This window comes from Camponotus vicinus, unplaced genomic scaffold, assembly GCF_025532165.1.
Source record: "Camponotus vicinus isolate PSW18456_S1 unplaced genomic scaffold, iyCamVici1.0 SCAF_3, whole genome shotgun sequence".
Classification (NCBI taxonomy): Eukaryota; Metazoa; Arthropoda; class Insecta; order Hymenoptera; family Formicidae; genus Camponotus; species Camponotus vicinus.
In genome coordinates, this window is record NW_028141967.1 from 2,054,437 (window position 1) to 2,072,182 (window position 17,746).

At 35.0% G+C, this 17,746-nt stretch overlaps 2 protein-coding genes across 4 annotated transcripts in view; one reads left to right on the forward strand and one right to left on the reverse strand.

Moving 5' to 3' along the window:
- The window catches only part of Nfat (nuclear factor of activated T cells 3), a 33,151-nt gene that overhangs the window by 1,427 nt on the left and 13,978 nt on the right, over nt 1–17,746 (forward strand). For 2 of the 3 annotated variants that reach the window (XM_083093614.1, XM_083093615.1), the window contains exon 1: nt 13,150–13,882. In XM_083093614.1, the coding sequence (XP_082949740.1) occupies nt 13,741–13,882 (142 nt within the window). In that variant the 5' untranslated portion in view covers nt 13,150–13,740. Of the gene's footprint in view, nt 1–127; nt 478–13,149; nt 13,883–17,746 lie in introns of those variants that run through there. The other variant, XM_083093616.1, reaches the window with a different exon arrangement.
- LOC145969342 (uncharacterized) lies at nt 3,493–5,538 on the reverse strand. The gene is made up of 3 exons (XM_083095380.1): nt 5,179–5,538; nt 4,985–5,066; nt 3,493–3,636 (listed from the first exon to the last, which is right to left on the reverse strand). Exons 1-3 carry the CDS (start codon nt 5,364–5,366, stop codon nt 3,493–3,495), a joined length of 414 nt encoding a protein of 137 aa, XP_082951506.1. The 5' UTR covers nt 5,367–5,538.

Sequence of the window (17,746 nt, forward strand, 5' to 3'; positions counted from 1 at the left end):
CAGGAATATAAAGTTTAAATGATTAAATAATTAAGTTTTTTTTCTACAATGAAATTTGATGCACGGAACAAAGAGTGACAGCATCGAGAGATAGAGTGACTTTTATTTCAACAATGATCGCTTTTAGGCGCTTGACGGATCCGGGCACACGAGGGACGACATTACGGCCTTGAACACGCGTCTGGCCACGTGAGTCACGTGACGTCAGTGCGCGCAACAACGGCATGGCCGCCAGCCAAAGGCCGAGAGCGGGACTAACCACTACGAGGCGACCTCGGAGCCGGACAGTTGAACAGCGGAAAGCTAATATGGCTGCTGCGCGGACAGATAATTGTGCGTAGCGGACGCGCTGCCGGCGAAAAGGGACGGATTGCGTGCGTGGGACGGGTGTGTGTACGATGTTGCTGAAGGACCGGGCTGCGACGGCGAAGAAGTACCGCAGGCATCATGGGAAAAACGGTGCCAGATCCGCGGCCGGTAAGTGGAATCTCGCAATCCTCGCTTGTGTATGTACATACTGTACAACGTACACTCGCGAGATCGCCGCGCATTCTCCCCCTCCGGCTCCCCGCTTCGCCCCCCAGTCCTTCCTTCCCCCTTCTCTCCCCTCCGCAATCTTCCTCGTATATCGACCACGTATATAAGCGCGCACCGAGTCCCCGCAGCCCGCGACAACCGCGCGATAAATCAGGAATCTGTCTCGCGAGCCGCGAGATTCGAAACTTTGAAGATCCCTGAAACATGGCGACTCCTCGACTGAGGCTGCGCTTTTCGCGTCGTTTCATTATCGAGGATACACGAGGAGTTTTTGCACTCGGTACTCGACGCGAGCCACGAGTCGGATTTGTCATCGCGTTGACACAAGTCGTCTGTACGTCGCATTTTACACACATGTACACGATCGCGCGACACGTATGATGGCGAGGACAAATTTCCCCGAGATCGACTTCTCTTCCCGAACTCGAGGAGATCCTTCGCCCTCGATGATACGATGTGATCGCGTTTATTATTCCCGAGCATGATTAAGGGAAATGCGACGCGCACTAATGGCGTGCGCGGTTCTATCATTGGTGAAGATCACGTTCGAAATACTTATCATTCGCGCGATTGCGAGTCAATTTGACATTTGCCGTGTGATATATTTTTCTAATTAAAGAGGGCATACATGACACGAGGAGGGCGACAATTTATATAATATTTATATTTATATAATTAAATATCCGTCCCCCGTTCCTTGTGACATACAGTCTGTTATAACAGAAGCGCGATTTCCGCAATCGCCGGTGCGTTAACACGCGAGAGTCCGGTTAAAAATATCTACTTCGAAGAGACACATTTCGGTAAAGCGTCATTCGAAGATACGTCGCGGTGTGAAAATGCATTCTTGGCGCGACGCGATAAGAATAGAGCGATGGTGGGAAGAAAAGGACGATTCGCGGTATGATAAGGAATGAGGGGGGAATACGTAGGATCACGTGCGCGTTGCAGATTACGATATAGATGACAGTTGCATTGTTACATTTTTTCCTGCATGTTGCTAAACAATTTTTTACTGCGAGTCTACAAAGACTCGCAGGGAATTGAACGTTGAGACATCAGAAAAGATACAGAGGAGGAAAATACGCAATATTAGATATTAATATGAATGAGATATACGGCAATATATATGAGAGATCTTTATTCTTTTAATTTTTATTTAAGGAATAAAAGAGAGTAGGAATAAAAAATTTTTATTAAAATTAAAATAATAAATTATTTAATTAATTCTGAAATAAAAATTATAAAAAGAATTTTTTATTATTTTAAATTTAAAAAATTTTTTTTATCAATTCTTATTTAAAAAATAAAAAAGAATTCTTATTTAGCGTTAATTTTTATTACATAAACACGAATATCGTTAAGTGAAAATGCGAAAGTTGGTCTCTTTGCGCCATCAAACTATGACTATGTGATTTTCTTTGCGATTTACATGATTAGATCTATATATGCATCGAATAAATTTGTGCATCATTGTCTATGGATACTCGAGTATCGGATAATAATTTTAAGTGTCCGAATTAAGCACTCGATTTATCTGTAAGCGGTGAAATTGACATCGTAAAATGTGAACGAGTGCCACTTAACGAACGATCGCATCGAGTTATTTAAATTCCGAATTATAAAGTCAATGAAGTTACAATTTTTGTAATCTTCTTTAACATGTTTATTTTCTTACGGAATTACATTCAAACGTCGCTTATAAAATGAAGGAAATCTGTCACTGTTGTTTTAGTATCTGATGAATCTATCAATTATGAAATTTCTTGAAATTTATCAATCTTACATTAATTTCTTAAATATACATATTTAAAAGATATAAAAAAGTCGGCGTTCTTAAAGAGTTTGCATTTTTATATACAGGGTAAAATTTCATAATCAATTAAATATTCAATAAATAAATAAATAAATAAATTTATAAAATGCAAACTCTTTAAAAAACGCCAACATTTTTACAAGATTAGATTAGATTAGATTAGATTAGGGATAGAGTTTTAAAATTCTTAAGGGACTGTTGGATTTGATACGCGCAAGGAAGCTAATCGAATGGCGAGAGAAGCTTTTTGTAGAACAACAGTCGCGAACACCGGCGTTAAACGCCTCCAAGGCCTTTGTAATGGAGACTCAATCACCGCCAATCTACACAGTCTTAGCAATTTGCTTCTTCGAATGATCCCGAGCGGCATCTGCGAATTGCAGGAGGATGAATAAGGATTTAGTTATTTGCGATCACTTTCGCTCGAAGAGATCAATTACTCGATATTCAATATTTCTTATGAAAAATGATATAATATTTGGATATATTTGAGTTTATGTTATCTCAACATTCGATCAGTATCGACAGTTCTTTTATTTATTCGAGATTTGAAATTAACAATCAATAATAAATCAGTTTTTGATAAATCAATATCGATATTCGAGGATGTTATAGAGATGATATCAGTTTATTCTTGAGGAGAAATGGAAATTATTATCTAAAGCTATAAAAAAGTATAATGATAATTATAAAGTGCGTCAACAATTTATAAAAATACACGAATAGTATTAAAATAAATTATTTTTTTCTAATAGAATATATGAGATAATTGTCTTTATATGTCAAAGTAACCCTGTCTTAATAACAGAATCAAGTGTCGATTTTCATGATTTATCGAAACCAGTATTTTTGACTTAAAATTCAAGAATAACAATTTGTTTAATCTTTCTTTGGTCAATCGGTTTGGGTCATTGTATTTGCATCTTTGAAAACAATTTTTCTGCTGGAACCGCTACAATTGACAAGTACTTTTGTGCTATTTTGTACAGTGAGGAATATAATATCTTTATGCTTTCCCATTTCTTTAAGGAGTCGTCTTTCAAGGAAGCTAGTGGACTAGCCAGATACAAAGATAATTCATCCTTTAAAGATGCATTGTCATTTCCTTCTTTGGATCATGGCGCCAGTAATTTATGAATTCAGAGATCGTACTTGGCTTCTTCCTCTTTAGTATTAAATTCATGGGACGGGTTCACGCTAGGCAATTCGCTTATCGTATTGCGCAATAGATAGATGGCATTGGCCAGAATCTGTTTATTTTGGAAATGCATGATCACGAGGACCTAGTATGGTGGCAATGAAAATCGAATTGATGAATTCTATATGATTGAATCTTTGCTATTAAAATAGCTTTCTTCAACTTCATCGATAGCTCTGTCGTTTGTGAAATATTTTTGTACTCTGTTAGTAACTAATGAATAGTATTACTTTTGATATCGCAATATAGTTCATTTTCAGCCGAACATTCTTGTGCCAAAAAAAAAAATTCCTAGGGTTTCAATAAATTTGGTATTTCTTTCAACATGATTAATTCATCAGTGGTCGGCATCTCAGAAGTTTTGTGTTTCGTAAGCAAGACATCATTGATCACTGTCCATAATTCAACAAATCGTTCTACCATTTAAAATACACTATTCTATTTCATCTTGACTCGAGAATGAGTTTCTTTGGTTCAGATGTACCCAAATTACCTTGATGCTGATGCAACTCAATATTTATGTCAGTGTTTTATAAACTTCACAACCAGCCTCACTGTTAATAATATTGAGACCTTCACAATTTTTTATAGAATTTCCTGCCACTAGATTGATAGTGGGAGTGAAACAAACTATATGCTTCTTCTGACCAAAAGTCTGCGTAACAAAGTTGACTATATTAAGCTCACTATTTGTAATAATAACTGCTGTAACTTTACTGATGTCAATTTCATCAGAGCACATTTTATCAGAGCATTCAAAAAAGCACATGCAATGTAATTTATAGTGTTTCCAGTTAATTCAATCATCTCAATGTTTCCTGGTTCTAATTTTCTGATTCTACTTGTTGTGAAATGCACCATGACTCCCAAGAATCTTACATGATGCTTCTTTGTATCAGATATCTGCACTAATAGTTACATGTAAAGCTTTGTCCAGTTTTTGCTTAAAGGTCTGAACTACCATATCATATTTTTCGTCTAATCTTTGTTTGATTATATTTTTAGGTAGGAATTTTATAATGAGGGAGCCAGTTCTTTCATCAGGTGTCTGAATCCTTCACACTGAATAATATTGAACTGTTATAATTGAAATAATTGAAACATATGAAGTAAAGAATAGCATCTGATATCTTGGCATCGCAATCTTCATTGTTTAAAAGAAGTTTATGTAAAAAAGAGATTCATAGTTATCTTAGGTATTTTTAGATATTACTTAATATATTTATCATATTTTTGTTAATTATGGATTTTCAATGTAAGAATATATCTGGAATAACTAAAGATGTTCTTTCAAAAGCTGTAGCTACAGTTGACAGATCCATTTTTATAGGAAGTGATTTTCCTTGATGCAATACAAAGAAGGGAAATAAATTCAAATTTATTCAAAAAGTATGAAAGCTATTTGATCAACAAAAAAGTGTATATATGTATACTTCAATTTCATAACTTATTCTAATTCCAATATGTGAAACATCGCATAAAGTATTATCAGCATTGTCTAACTTCAGTGAATGACTGTAACATAAATGAAGATTTAAAGTTTCTTATTAAATACATATGTGAAAATGCATTATTATTACTTATAAAGATAATAATCAATAAGAGAAAAAGAGAGAGATTGATAAACCTCTTTTTCCTCTTCTTGAGCAGTTTCAGTCTCTTGAGCCTATCGTACTTCTTATCTGTACCAGCGGTTTCAATGTATTTATTAAAGTGCTTCATCATGTTGGACATGTTACCACAGGACTTGATGTGCATAAATTGCACAAATTGCACGACGCTATATTTTGGTCTATTTTCTTGAAGTAGAGCCATATCTTACTCTTCTTTGGCATTTTTCAGGTAGTTGACTTGAAAATGACTTCGATGAAAATATCGTCTTTTTCTTTTTCGTCGTCTTCAAGGGATTTCTATTCTTTAAACGTACAATATGTCACGTTTAACCTACCGTTTTTCTCCCATCGAAAACGCATTGCATAACGATAGGTCCAGGTGCACGATAACATCCAGGAGCATCGATATTCGATACTTTCATCGACCAGAAATAATAAACGAGAGTATCGATATTCTTAGCCGCTTGGTTGCGAGTTTATTGTATCGATACATTTCGTTTGATACCATGAAAGTGGTATCATAATTTAACGATAATAGCTATTAATACAGAATTGGAGACAAAGATATCGAAGTGATTTAAATATTTTGGTTTGCATCAATATATAATTAAGAGAAAATAATTTAGTAAAATATTAATAATAAAATAATTACAAATATTAATAATAAAATATTACAAAATTTAATTTAATATAACAGAATTTCTTTCTGATATAATAATATCATAATAATTGTGTCTGACATTTCAACATCTAATTGATATGGAATAATTATTATCTATCGAAGTAATACTTAATGTCTGTAAAAAAAACTTGCAGTCCGGTTCTGTATATCAATTTAATAACGAGAATTTCTAATTAGATACTTTCTACTGGATATCACATACAAATATGCTAACGTAATATCGCACGTTACACATACTACCGTGTAAAAAAAAAGGATGTAAATAGAAAAATATCCGTTCTTTACTTTCTATTCGATACTTGTTTCTCACAGATCAAGGTATAAAATGCTCGATCGTCATGAAAGCTTAAATATCCAAGTTTTAATTCTAAGTATCAATATTTCATTGAATTGATTTTCAGATTAATAATACTTTATAAGTAGATTGGATTTCTGAGGATATCTTTGCATATTTAAAAAAAATTTGAAAAAAGAAATATTTAAAAAATTCTTATGATACATATCTATTTATATTATTCTTATGAGATAATTTAAAAAATATACATGTGAGTTTTTATAAACCGCGTGTCGTAAAGCATCGTTGTAAAGCATTAACATACTGACGTATATCGAAATTAATTATGAAGGGAGGAAAGAGTTCAGTACATATTGACACTTTTGCGTCAGTATCTAGTTTCATGTTTTGCTGAATCTACATATCTGTAGATCCGGCCAAGCCAACAGTCACACATAGCGATTCGGCGTCACATGTGCGTGAGCCGAACTTCATGGACTTACATAACATCATTTTTTATTCAACAGGCATACATCCGACCGGCGGGTGCTTAATTGGTTGAGAGATCGAGGCTAAGAAATGTTTGAGCTTGACTGTTTTTGAGGCCAGCGAGGTAACAGACCTGATTTGCAATTCAGCGGTGCTCAGCTGACCGAGCAGCTGGATGAACGAATTCATCAGCGAGTGATTTGAGGAATGTACGGCGCAGCGAACGATACCAAGGTACGCTATACGTACCACACGTGTTCGCGAAACATGATAGCTTCGAGCGCGACACATATCAGTGACGCTGAAATATGAATATTTAATAGAGATTTTTAAAGATTGCCAAGAATCTTGACAAGCTTCTTATCTGTTTGTTAGATTCACGATTCAAAGATTTTGAAAAGATTCAGGATTCAGTGATCTTCAGTAGATCTTTTAAACTGTGCTCGGTTATCTCTCTTGATTTTCAAGCATCTTCAAAGTCTTTCAAAACTTTTCAATTCAATTCCTCTACAGATTCTCGCTTAACGATTCTGAAAAGATTCTTTAAACTTGTCAGTACTAAGTAAAATATTCTGAGAATGTGTAAAGATCGGAAAAGGTTCTGTCTTTCGTTCATGTTGTTTGTATTACGTGCGTTATCAGCCTTTCTATGAACACCACAATGATAGCAGGCCGTCCACCTAAAGATAAGGTCCCAGAGTCCACAAAAACGCATCTCAATTCAGTATTCATCTTGTTCTTCATGGTCGTATATATATTGAAATAAAACCTCGCCGTTCTTCCCCCCTTCGAATGTTTTCTTCGTTTAATCAAATCGCACGCAAATGCGTAGTTTCGACGTAATCTACGCAGAATGGACTTTTATACATTACAGTGAACATATATACATCGTCGTAGCTCACAATTAAATAATTAACATACGCTATTGTTTTTTCAAATTAAGGTAATTATAAACTTTATATCTAATGAAAAATACAACTAAATGTTCAAGTACCATTTATAGGATCTTTGCTATTCTTTGACAAATTAATCAGAAATCAGAATAAATTTAGATGAATAAATTAATTAAATTATAATAATATATAGATAGCTGTTGTTTCGAGTTTATGCAAATGCTTATAGTTCGGAATAATTATATAATCGATGATGACACACAAATGATTAGGTTGTACACAATCATTACGAAATGACAAAAATAATGATATTTTTATCGAAATGAAAAAGATTTCTACATTTAAGTCCAACATCTGTTATATAAATAATAAAATGTGTAAATAAGATAAATACATATATAAATATACATATTTCGAAATACATATATAAATATATATATTTCGAAATGATTTAAATAATGTAAAATAGAGATAATTATCATTAAGATCGTGTATCAACCGATCGATAAAAAAAAACCGAACGTCATCAATGTGTGTGCTCGCATATGTATATGTGTATGTTGGAATGTCTCATAGTGTAAGCACCAAATAACAGTTAAGTCGTAAAAGCGCGACGATAAATAAGCAAGAGACGGGTCATCGTCCACTGGTAGACGAGATTCACGTTCAACGAGCTGTATTAGAATCGCCGTCATTTATACGCGTGCGCGCGGACATTGTGCTGACGATAGTACTACGGTATCAATTATATCGAGTATCGGAATATTTGCGGCGTCGGATATCCCTTTTCAAATATATAATTTCGATATTAAAATAATTATGACATTTAGGGCGCATGCGTCGAATAATCCGTTAAATTTTTTTTTCTTCATGGTATTTTCATGGTGTCGAAGATGGATACTCGTAGAAATCGAATTATCACCAAGAGGTTTCATGCCTGAGCATCTTTCGTTGGAAAAATTTTATAGAAATCACATTCAGATATTTGAGGCGATAAATAATATCCGGGAAACACACGATCGTGATCCATTTTTCGCAAAAACTTGATTGTCATCGTCATAGGATTTTCATATGACCCATCATTATGAGACGGCCGGTAATCGTCTAGCGTGACTAATAGGACGAGCGAGTTTACAGACGTTTACCGTGCTATCAGCGAACACGTAGGAGTCTTTTTTATGTGGGTGCGCTATACATTCATAGATATGTGCTATGCGTGTGATACTATGTGAATGTATATGTAATGAGTAATTGAACGATGCGTAGAGAGAGAGAGAGAGAGAGAGAGAGAGAGAGAGAGAGAGAGAGAGAGAGAGAGAGAGAGAGAGACAGAAGGAGGAGGAGGAGGAGGAGGAAAACAAGCAATAAACATATCGTTGTATGCGATCGTCTCGTGCACATTGGACTTTATTGCATTCGTTGACTTACTTCTGTGCGAAAGCGAGGGAATGAGAAACAATCATAGGACGTAAGAGGAATAAGTCTAAATTATATAATGTGTTTTCAGAATTCATATTTAGATTTGAATATACAGGGTGTTCGGAAATTCAACCGACAAATTTTCAGAGATTGTCGGGAGCACCATAAGAATCATTTTTTGCAAATGAATCTGGTCGAAAACGTGTCATTACATCGCTACGGCATACGGAGTGTTCGAAAGAGTCGGGACCTCTGGTCGGGACCATGGTTGGCTAGATCATCTTCCAATCTGGGAATCGAATTTGTGTTTGGATCTCTTGCCTTCGTGGGCGAGACATCTTACCATGAAAAGCTCGATAACTTCGAAACGGCTTACTTAAAGTTGGTAAAATTAGTGCTTTGAAAAGGTCTCGAGAAGGGCTACAAGAATATGCAATAAAAAGTGGAGGGTTCCATTTCAAAAATTCAAGGTGGCCTTGTCGTGACCTTGGCGACGCCATCCAAGGTCAAACACATGGCGCCAGTAAATAGACCTTTTTACATCCTACAACTTTTGTTTGAAACAATTTTTTGTAAAACTTCTATTTTTTGTGATATTTCGAGGTCCTGACTCTTTCGAACACTCCGTATGCCATAGCGATGTAATGACACGTTTCCGACCCTAGGTTCATTTGCAAAAAATGATTCTTATGGTGCCCCCGACAATCTCTGAAAATTTGTCGGTTGAATTTCCGAACACCCTGTATAATGGATAGAAAATACAGGTTTTGTGCAAGTGAAGGAATTTAGTGGCTAGTATAACAGATATATGATAATAAGAATTTAGTATCGATGTATAACTGAAGTATACAATACAACGTTATCGCTTACAATATAGCATTATCAGCAATTTTTGATCTAATTCTGGTTGAAGTTACAATATAAGTCTTGGTAACAGTTTGATTAATCCTGACCTAACGTAATTCTACGTTAAGATGGATTCTACTGTTTCAATAAATAAAGCTGGCAGTCTAATCTAATTTTAATCTAATCGCAACAGTGTATTTAATGAATACATCAATGTATGTGATACGTGTGTCACACTAACACTAATGGAATATAAACTAGATATGCATATCACCTCGCGTACAGGACGCAATACGGTTAAACAGATACAAAATAGATTTACAAAGATTTAATAGCAGCAGTGAACTTTATATTCGAATAACTTGTCCAGTTCTGATAGTAAACTTGATATTATTTGATTTTTATCTTTTTTTGCAATCGAGTAGTAAGAGAAATGATCGATAAAGCTGATATTAAAATCAGTTAATAGAATGATTCATTACATACATATTTCGAATTCTTTTAGATCGAAGGAAAACTCTACGACTTTCCGGACACTCGGTAGATGATAATGAAACGGATAGACGCTAATGTGGTTAATATATCTAGCGATAAACATTTTTCAATCGTCATCGCATTCCCGCCTCGATGATTTTTCGCGCTCCCTCGACACTTTTTAGATCAGTGTCTCGAGTTTCCGCGGCAACTAAGATAACAATAATGACAAATAATAATAAATACTTATACACGTACAACTCTTTGCTGCTTGTGAGTTTTTACGCTGCGCAGATCTCGAATATTCGCGATGTTTTCGTGATGGAAAAACCGCAAAGACGGCTACTATTGAAGAAAAAGCGGGAAAAAACCAGAGCTTAAATGGCGTAGTTCAACAGGTATAACAGGAGACAGATATAAATGTATCATCGACAAATTAAATCAACTGATATGGAATACGCATGAATTTGTGAATCTCAAAATTGTAGATCGCACGGAAAATCCAAGTTTTTGTATTTAATGATACGTTGATATGGCGATGATCGTGAATCATAAAATAATTCACAATCTTTTCATGTAAATGTATCTTTACTTTGTGTAATTATTTTATCATATAATTATTAAATTATATCTATATCTATATCTATATATATATATATATATATATATATATATATATATCCGAACACCCTATATATATATATATATATAGGGTGTTCGGAAATTCAACCGACAAATTTTCAAAGATTGTCGGGGGCACCATAAGAATCATTTTTTGCAAATGAACCTGGGGTCGGAAACGTGGCATTACATCGCTACGACATACGGAGTGTTCGAAAGAATCGGGACCTCGAAATATCACAAAAAATAGAAGTTTTACAAAAAATTGTTTCAAACAAAAGTTGTAGGGTGTAAAAAGGTCTATTTACTGGCGCCATGTGTTTGACCTTGGATGGCGTCGCCAAGGTCACGACAAGGCCACCTTGAATTTTTGAAATGGAACCCTCCACTTTTTATTGCATATTAGAAATAAAATACTTTATTTTCTAGATGATGATTTCAATCGGATATGTGCTTTAACAACAGTGCACAACAGTACTGTTTGGAGTACAAACTCAAGTCTACAAAAAAATGAAAGTTTTTATTTGCTCGAATGTCTGTAATAAAAAATGGCCCAGAATATCATACGCATCGGTCAGTTCTAAAAGTAGATTTATCACTTCTACCTTCATTCGCGGATAATAATACAATAGCTACAGTCGTCGACTTATCAGGAAAAACTTTATAACTTCAATAACTTCGAAACGGCTTACTTAAAGTTGGTAAAATTAGTGCTTTGAAAAGGTCTCGAGAAGGGCTACAAGAATATGCAATAAAAAGTGGAGAGTTCCTTTTCAAAAATTCAAGGTGGTCTTGTCGTGACCTTGGCGACGCCATCCAAGGTCAAACACATGGCGCCAGTAAATAGACCTTTTTACACCCTATAACTTTTGTTTGAAACAATTTTTTGTAAAACTTCTATTTTTTGTGATATTTCAAGGTCCCGACTCTTTCGAACACTCCATATGCCGTAGCGATGTAATGACACGTTTTCGACCAGATTCATTTGCAAAAAATGATTCTTATGGTGCTCCCGACAATCTCTGAAAATTTGTCGGTTGAATTTCCGAACACCCTGTATATATATATATATATATATATATATATATATAATGTTTGTTTTAGAGAAATATTACGCGTATTATTTATAAAATTGTCCGAGAGAAATTGTTTTTATATTTTTTCTAGATGTCAGGAATGCAAATGAACACATACAAAGCCGCTAAATTTTGGCATACCCACGTGCAACTTTGCAAACGTCGAAACATTTTCAAAATCGCTTGCACAATCGAAGAAGGAAATTTTTTTCAGCTTTAATATTTACGGAAACTTCCTTTTTCTTTATTATCGCATCTTCTTTGACATTATCTCATAATACTATTTTTCAGCAGTTACATCTGCATTACATCTGACGTACCTGTACCTGTAGTTACGCCGATCCACGTGGGGATTTACGGATCGCTGAAATCGGAGAATTACGGATCCGCGTATAAATAACAATTAGAATGGATTACCCAACTGGATTGATAACCGCGCTATCGTAATGCATCTCGCATTAAATCGCTACGCGGATCGCAAATGATTCGCGAATTGTGTAAACTTATAATCGACCTTTGACGTCACGATCGACGCCAAGAATTGTGACGCGTTGCACGCCCGCGCATTTAATCGATCACGCTCGTGTCCGATTATCTAATCGTCGTCCACCGCGGCGGAACAGAATTCTTTCACGCGGCTCGCCAAAATTCGCGAAATAGCTGATGCAGTTGAAAATTGAAATTATTATACAGTCGGATTTCAAATCACGAAGGACAGTGCGCTTTATTCGTGCCCAATCGCCCTTTAAAGAGGCGACGTCTGATCTCAAAAAGAAAGAATTAAATCAAGTTGCATAATCAAATTACACGAATAAGGAATTATTTTTGCAAGATTTTCTCTCTCGGAAAATAAGGGAGAAATGAAATCATCCTCTTCATCTCTCTCTTGTACATGCTTCGCATAAAAAAATTTGCAGCTTTTTAACGTCATGATTTTCGGAGAAAATCTAAGCACTCGAGTATCACGCTATCGTCGCGTCTGGGAGAAAAAATTGATATTCGTCTCCGAGATTGAATGGGAAGAGATGCGTTGTATCGATATTCAATCAAGCTTAAGCGTTTCCGCCGCTAACTCCGGGGCTAATTAGCGCCTGTTGATTGGTCACCTTCGCCGGCGCGCCATCGCGTCGGCCAACATACGCCGATGATGCGCCGAGGGGTGGGGGCTTATTTACTTGCGTCGTCGGGTCACGCTGATCTCGGACGAGACGTTAGTCTTGCGTGAGACGCGCATCGTGTTGTTTCGTTGTGTTTACGTCTTTTTTCTCTCTCTGTCTCCTCTCGTTCCTTAAATATACATATCTGCGTCGCGCTCGCTGATTCCGATGGCACGCTGCCCGCCGTCGTTTTGACGGGAATTTCAATGATGTACAACGTGCCAATTGATATGGAGTTGACGTTTCGCGCTGGTGCACGGACCGCGGACCTTAAGGGTCCCTGACGATTTCGAAAAGAGGATAACTTGAATATGAATATTTCGGAACTCGATGGAATCGAATCGTTACGTGACACGTGAGCGGATTTTTCTGTTATATAAAATCGAAGTAGGATTTTTTGTGGATCTCTCGGGACAATCTTGAAGACGAGTGATATGATACATGTGATAATCAAGTAACGAACAATTATCCGAAACGAAACATGGTACGGGAACTATTATGGGACGGGAATTTTGAACGCGGTTGAACGCAAGAATCCAAGACACTTTGAGTTGAAATTGTTTACTGGCTCGTTAAGCGTTTTTTTGCTCCTTATCGAGAACGACGTGGCCGCGAAGAGAGTCATAGATTGTCGGGGGCCCCTAAATGGCACCCGATTTCGAGAAGAGGCGCCAGGAATTAAGGAGGGGCAGTAGCGCGACCTTGGACCATGTCAAGGATCATCTGGGCATGCTCTTACAATCGAGCCGTGCAAACGGCACTGTGTTAACGGATCTTTACCGTCATGGTAATTGATATGAGAATTGAAAAAGTCTAGTAGAATCTTCACGACTGAATTTTTATCATTTTTTTCGTCTCATGTAGAGACTTTTTTCAATTTAATTTTCTCCACTTTGTATAATTTCATTTTAAAAACAATTTATTTAATTATTTAATTTTTTATTTAATATAATTTTTATTTAATTTAGTAAATATCCTTTTTAAATTCTTTTGAACATATACTGCTGCAGCTGAATCTCTCTATTCATTTCTTGTAAATTTGTAAGTTATTTGTCGGAGCAAAATCTATAAGCAGAGATTTTTTAGTTGATTTTACTCAAGTTTGTTTTATCGAACTAAACCAGTTTGGTTTGGTTTACTCTCGTATCTTCTTAGATTCTCTTCGCTTTTAATGTTTTACTTTGGATTGTCTAACGAAGATATCGATTTATGTCCATTAAGGATTAAGGAGGATTTTTTAATCTTATCTATCTTATCTAATTTGTTTAAGAATAAAGTTCAGGATTTTAGTTTGTGTATATAATAATTTGAGGATTTAGAGACTTTAAAGTATGTTAATAAACTTGAAGATTTTTCGTAATTATCTTTACTTATCATTAGGACTAGGACTTGGGTAATATAGGACTAGGAACTTAGATAAATGATTATTTTAGGTTACACAGCTCGAAAAATTTTTATTTTCACATATGTTGTAGAGGATACATTCCTAAGTAAAACACCGTTTGAATTTTGCGGCGGTCTCTCTTCGTTCCTGAGATATGCGATTTTGAAATTTTATACTTGTATCATCTTTTCGTTACATTCTAAATATGTTTATATTTTTCTGTTTACATTTACCGAGGTCATCTTTCTGAATAACTTTCAAAAGGTTTTAGCCATTTTGTTATTTATTAAATAGTTATTAACAAAAAAGTTTCATGAATAGATTATAATTTTACCACATCATGCATGTTTAAGAAGAAATATAGGTAATTATGCATAAAAAGGGCCCAACAATTTAAATTTATATAGAATTTAATACAATTTAATACAATTAAAAAATATCACAAATGTATGTGTACACACACGCGCGCGCGCGCGCGCGCCTTCGGTCCCCCCTCCCGCAACCACCCCGCCGGTAGGGAACGCATTACGAAGAGTTCAATCACAATGGATATATGCTGTAAGTTGTAAAGCGAGGTCCACCTTGCCTACCGGCGGGATGGTTGCGGGAAGGGGGGGCCGAAGACCCTCCCTTGCACCGCCCGCGCGCGCGCGTGTGTGTGTGTGTACACATACATTTGTGATATTTTTTAATTGTATTAAATTGTATTAAATTCTATATAAATTTAAATTGTTTATCTTTTTTTTATTAGAATATTTATATTAGAATATTAATTAGAAATAGCAACCGTAAACAAAAAAATATAAACATACAAGTAAAATATAATATGAAACCGTGATGAACAAATGTAAACAAAAAATGTAAATATATAAATAGAATATAACGAAAAGATGACATAAAAGTATGAAACTTCAAAAGTGCATATCTCAGAAACGAAAAGAGACCGCCGCAAAATTCAAACAGTGTATTACTTAGGAATGTATCCTCTACAACATATGTGAAAATAAAAATTTTTCGAGCTGTGTAACCTAAAGTAAACATTTACCGGAACTTGTTTCACCTTAATAATTAAAAAAAAATTTTATTAGAAGTCTTAACAGAGTGCAAATTGAGGAGCGAATTGCAAAAACGTAAGAATTCAATCTTTTATTAGATTAGATAAAAAAGGGATGAAGGGGGGGATTCGACCATAGACATCTTTATCGAATGCATAATTATCTATTGTAATACAAAAAAAATCCATATCTTTCCGTTTTTCTCTTTCCTATTGACAGTTGAGCTTACATTATAAGAAAATGTATGGCAGATTTATCTCTTTGTATTCTCTCTTTCTATGACTTCAGACATGAAATTGTGTGCGCATGCTTTTGTGAGGTCAATAAACTTGTGATGAATGTTTTTCGCGTTATCTCCCGCCGACATTATTATTGTTGAAAATACTTAGCTTTAATATCGTGGCTGGTCAGCGGGAAAATGCAAACATTGTATGCAAACGGCTCCAGATAACCCTCGCGATTCCTGATACGTCTAAGGGTTTGAGATGACTATGAAATATGAGAATAAGAGATAATAACAAAGAATATATATAATTGCATATGCGGGAATCTAATTTTTGCGATAAACAGCGCTGAGGGACGGATGTTAGAATATTAGACACAACTTGGACGGTGCTGAGTGATACCACATACCGATAATGACTTAAAATGACGATGAGAATCCAATGGCCGATAAAAAAACAATTAATATACTTGCTCCATCGTCTTTTATTAATAAATAGAAATAATTTTCGAAATTTTAAAGTTTGATAATTTGTCTAATGATTATGTTGTTCGAGAATGTTGAAGAATCGAGTTCTGAAAGAATTTCCGAAATTCAAGAAATGAAGATTGAGATTTGAGAATTGAAGAACGAAAGTTGACTCTCGCGCAGCGGGACACGTTTTTTGCGAGACGAATATTAATGCGCTCATATCAATATTCTTGTCACTGTTTACTTGTTTGAATGCTACACTCCCGAATGCCGATTACGACAGTCACGTTCAGTCAAAAATTGAATCAAATAAGATAATCGAGCGGTGAACGAGAGAAAAAAATAATTTTTTAAAATATATTTTAAAAATCGCTTTTTATAATTGTTATGTTTCCTGAGCGCAGCAAAAAAAATTTGGAGAATCGAAAATTGAGATTTTTACAAAGACCAGAGGCTCTAGAAAATTCTAAGTTTTGAAACTCTCTGGTCTTTAAAATTAAAGAATCTGAGATTCCAAGGACTTTCTCTCTCTATCTTTCTCAAATAATATTAATTAGATTTGATTAAAAAAACCCATTAATTGCGTCGTTGCCACATCCGTATTTCGAAATGCCCTGTATGTGAACGATCCATGCCATCATCTCCTTGAATTGGTATACAAAAAAAAAGTCTTTGGCCTATACTCGTATCTCGACGATCGCTAAAATCGCATGTAAACACGAATGCGCGCATACGTGGCTCGTTAACGGCGCGCTGTATACATAGTTGAATAACGCCTATAATTCGTTGGATAACGGAGCTAACACACGCACGAATACATATGACAGTTGACTCAATTGGCGGCGCATTGATAAATTTGATTAGGCCAAACCAAACAAACTGGTTTTTCGAGTCAATCGACAACAAAAGTTTAGCGCGCAATTAACAGCGACGTCTCTGAATGCTTATCCAAATTTTTATAAGATTACAAATTAATTATCGACGTACATCTTTCAAGAATTATAATATTATGTAAAATTTTTTGACAAAGCCGAATTTTTCACGTATAATTTTAATAATAAATTTTTTTTAAAGATATAAAGAAATATTGGAAAGAAATTTTATATATATATAGTAAAAGAAATATATTGTTATATAATTGTGCCAATAATTATTACATATGAAACATATGTAATTACAATTATGAAGAGAGAAAGAAAATGATATCTCAAAGGAGATATCTTTTTGCCTTGAAATAAGAATTTATATACTATTTTATTTTTCCTTTAATCTAAAAAATAATGCAACGAAACGCAGATCAGACTTATTAAAATTCTTTCTAAAGCAATTTTTTTATTGGTGATTTTATTTCAATGGAATTTTATTGTCTTGTTTAAGTCGATATAAAATGTGATAAATTTATATTTATATTGACACAGACGCGATTAATATGGTCAACTAATTGATTAGAACAAAGACAGATATTTATCTTGTAGAAAGAAATACAGTTTGTGTGTGTATGTGTGTGATATTCGATAA

Coding starts and splice junctions, on each gene's coding strand:
- LOC145969342 (XM_083095380.1), bottom strand. CDS start 5,366: ATGGCTCTACTTCAAGAAAATAGACCAAAATATAGCGTCGTGCAATTT. Junction 5,067..5,178: donor CTCAAGAAGAGGAAAAAGAG/GTTTATCAATCT, acceptor TTTATGTTACAG/TCATTCACTGAAGTTAGACA. Junction 3,637..4,984: donor GAATAAGTTATGAAATTGAA/GTATACATATAT, acceptor CCACCATACTAG/GTCCTCGTGATCATGCATTT.